Here is a 2,138-nt window from a genome sequence, read left to right as displayed (position 1 = left end):
AGGAAAATTAAGATTATGTATGTGTACTTTCTCGTATGTGCAAAAAGAAACTCTAAAACAATAACAAGCTACCAGTCCAGGCTGAGGAGCAGTGGAAACCATGGAAAAAGAGAAGGGGTGGGACAGATTTTTCTTTGTGTAACATTTTATATACATATATATTTTTTTTCTGAAGGAGTCTCGCTCTGTCACCCAGGCTGGAGTGCAATGGCATGACGTCAGCTCACTGCAACCTCTACCTCCCGGGTTCAAGCAATTCTCCTGCCTCAGCCTCCCAAGTAGCTGGTATTACAGGTGTGCATCACCACGCTCAGCTGGTTTTTGTATTTTTAGTAGAGATGGGGTTTCACTGTGTTGGCCAGGCTGGTCTTGAACTCCTCACCTCGTGATCCACCCATGTTGGCCTCCCAATATGCTGGAATTATAGGCATGAGTCACTGCATCCTGTCCTTTTATAGAACTTTTGAACCATGTGAATGGATTACCTATGAAAAAATTAAATTAAAAATGTATCTCAAACAGCTTAGAAGTGAGTACAGATGTCGTGCTCTGGAAACTGTTGGGTTGGTTCAAATGTGCCTCCCACAAAGACACCAACGTTAAAAAGCATATGAAGCATCTAAATGCAAGTCAAAAAATGCGAATGAAAAGACACATATGATACATATGATTTAAAATATGTATATACCATGGCATTAAATTAATGGTAAAACAAAAATTTGGTTGTTGCACTTCTGTCTTCAAAAGTTAATCTAGTTAAAGGCTTTTCTTAGGTTCTTTGCCTTTAAGGGAAAACGCCTTGCATTTGGGCTTATACTTCATATTCTTCTCTAGAAATCCAGCAAAACGGAAATATGCAGAATACAGAGTGAAATTTCTCCCTCCTCCCAACCAGCAGACCCTTTTCTATGCATTTACATGCATTTATACAAACATGTTTGTCCTATACTTATTATACCAAAATTTGCATTTTTCACTAAATAGTGTCTTTATCTTTCTAGGATGTAAATATAGATCTCCTTTTTCCTTTAATGGCTACATAGTATTTCTTAGTATTTTCTAATTTATTCAACCATTATCTACTTCTAAGCTAACTCTTTTTTTTTTTTTTGCTGNATATAATATATATAATATATAAAATATATTGGCCATGTTGGCCAGGATGGTCTCCCACTCCTAACCTCAGGTGATCCACCCACCTCGGCCTCCCAAAGTCCTGGGATTACAGGCATGGGCCACCATGCCCGGCCAAATGTCGTTTTACAGCTCCAATATATATTATATATATACTATATATAATATAATACATAAAAACCTGCTGCAAAATAAACTGAATGGAAAAGGGGCTTGAGACTGTCAGGGCAGAGTCCGTCAGGCATCAGTCCTGCTTGGGCTGCAGCTGCCGCTTCCAGGCCTCGTTCAAGTAAACTAGTCGTTTGTAGTTGATACTGGGAAGAAGGAAGTTCAGCATGTACGTGACGACGCAGATGATGCAGAACTCCTTCAGCACAAAGTACAGAATGCAGGCCAGGTACAGGGACCCCATGACCGACATGATGGAGGACGTCATGAGGGATCAAAGCCGCCACGGTGCTTGCTGTCACGCCTGTAAGAGAAGAGAGGCGGGCTCAATCAGGCCTTGGCGCTGGAGAGAGGCTTTCTGAGTGACAAGGACTAACACTGTGTGACTTGCTGCGGTGTTTGAATACTGATCTTCCTGCCAAACTCCAAAAATTGAGAACAGAAATACTGGTCTGTTTCGTGAAAATTATACAGGTTGACTCTAGCAAAATGCCAGTTTTTTTGACTTTTTTTTTTTGAGACAGAGTCTCACTGTATCGCCCAGGCTGGAGTATAGTGGCACAATCTCGACTCGTGCAACCTTCACCTCTTGAGTAAGCAATTCTCCTGCCTCAGCCTCCGGAGTAGCCAGGATTACAGGCATGTGCCACCATGCCTGGCTAATTTTTGTATTTTTAGTAGAGACGGGCTTTCACCATGTTGTTCAGGTGGGTCTCCAACTCCTCACTTCAGGTGATCCTCCCGCCTCAGCCTCCCAAAGTGCTGGGATTACAGGCGTGGGCCACCATGCTCAGCCAAATGCCAGTTTTATAGCTGCAATGTTGTTGATTTCTCAG

General features: G+C 42.1%; 1 protein-coding gene across 1 annotated transcript; it reads right to left on the bottom strand.

Moving 5' to 3' along the window:
* Positions 1 to 811: 811 nt before the first annotated feature.
* On the bottom strand, positions 812 to 1,606 carry VKORC1L1 (vitamin K epoxide reductase complex subunit 1L1; the record flags this gene model as incomplete). Its single annotated transcript, XM_017869570.1, is given in 4 exon segments — positions 812 to 830; positions 1,308 to 1,339; positions 1,341 to 1,574; positions 1,576 to 1,606. Coding segments are annotated over 4 exon segments (316 nt in total), but the record flags the coding sequence as incomplete, so codon positions are not given.
* Positions 1,607 to 2,138: the final 532 nt, after the last annotated feature.

This window comes from Rhinopithecus bieti, unplaced genomic scaffold (genome assembly GCF_001698545.2).
Source record: "Rhinopithecus bieti isolate Rb0 unplaced genomic scaffold, ASM169854v2 scaffold_5305, whole genome shotgun sequence".
Classification (NCBI taxonomy): domain Eukaryota; kingdom Metazoa; phylum Chordata; class Mammalia; order Primates; family Cercopithecidae; genus Rhinopithecus; species Rhinopithecus bieti.
The sequence above is the reverse complement of the archived record's forward strand: the minus strand, read 5'-3'. Positions and strand labels throughout refer to the sequence as shown.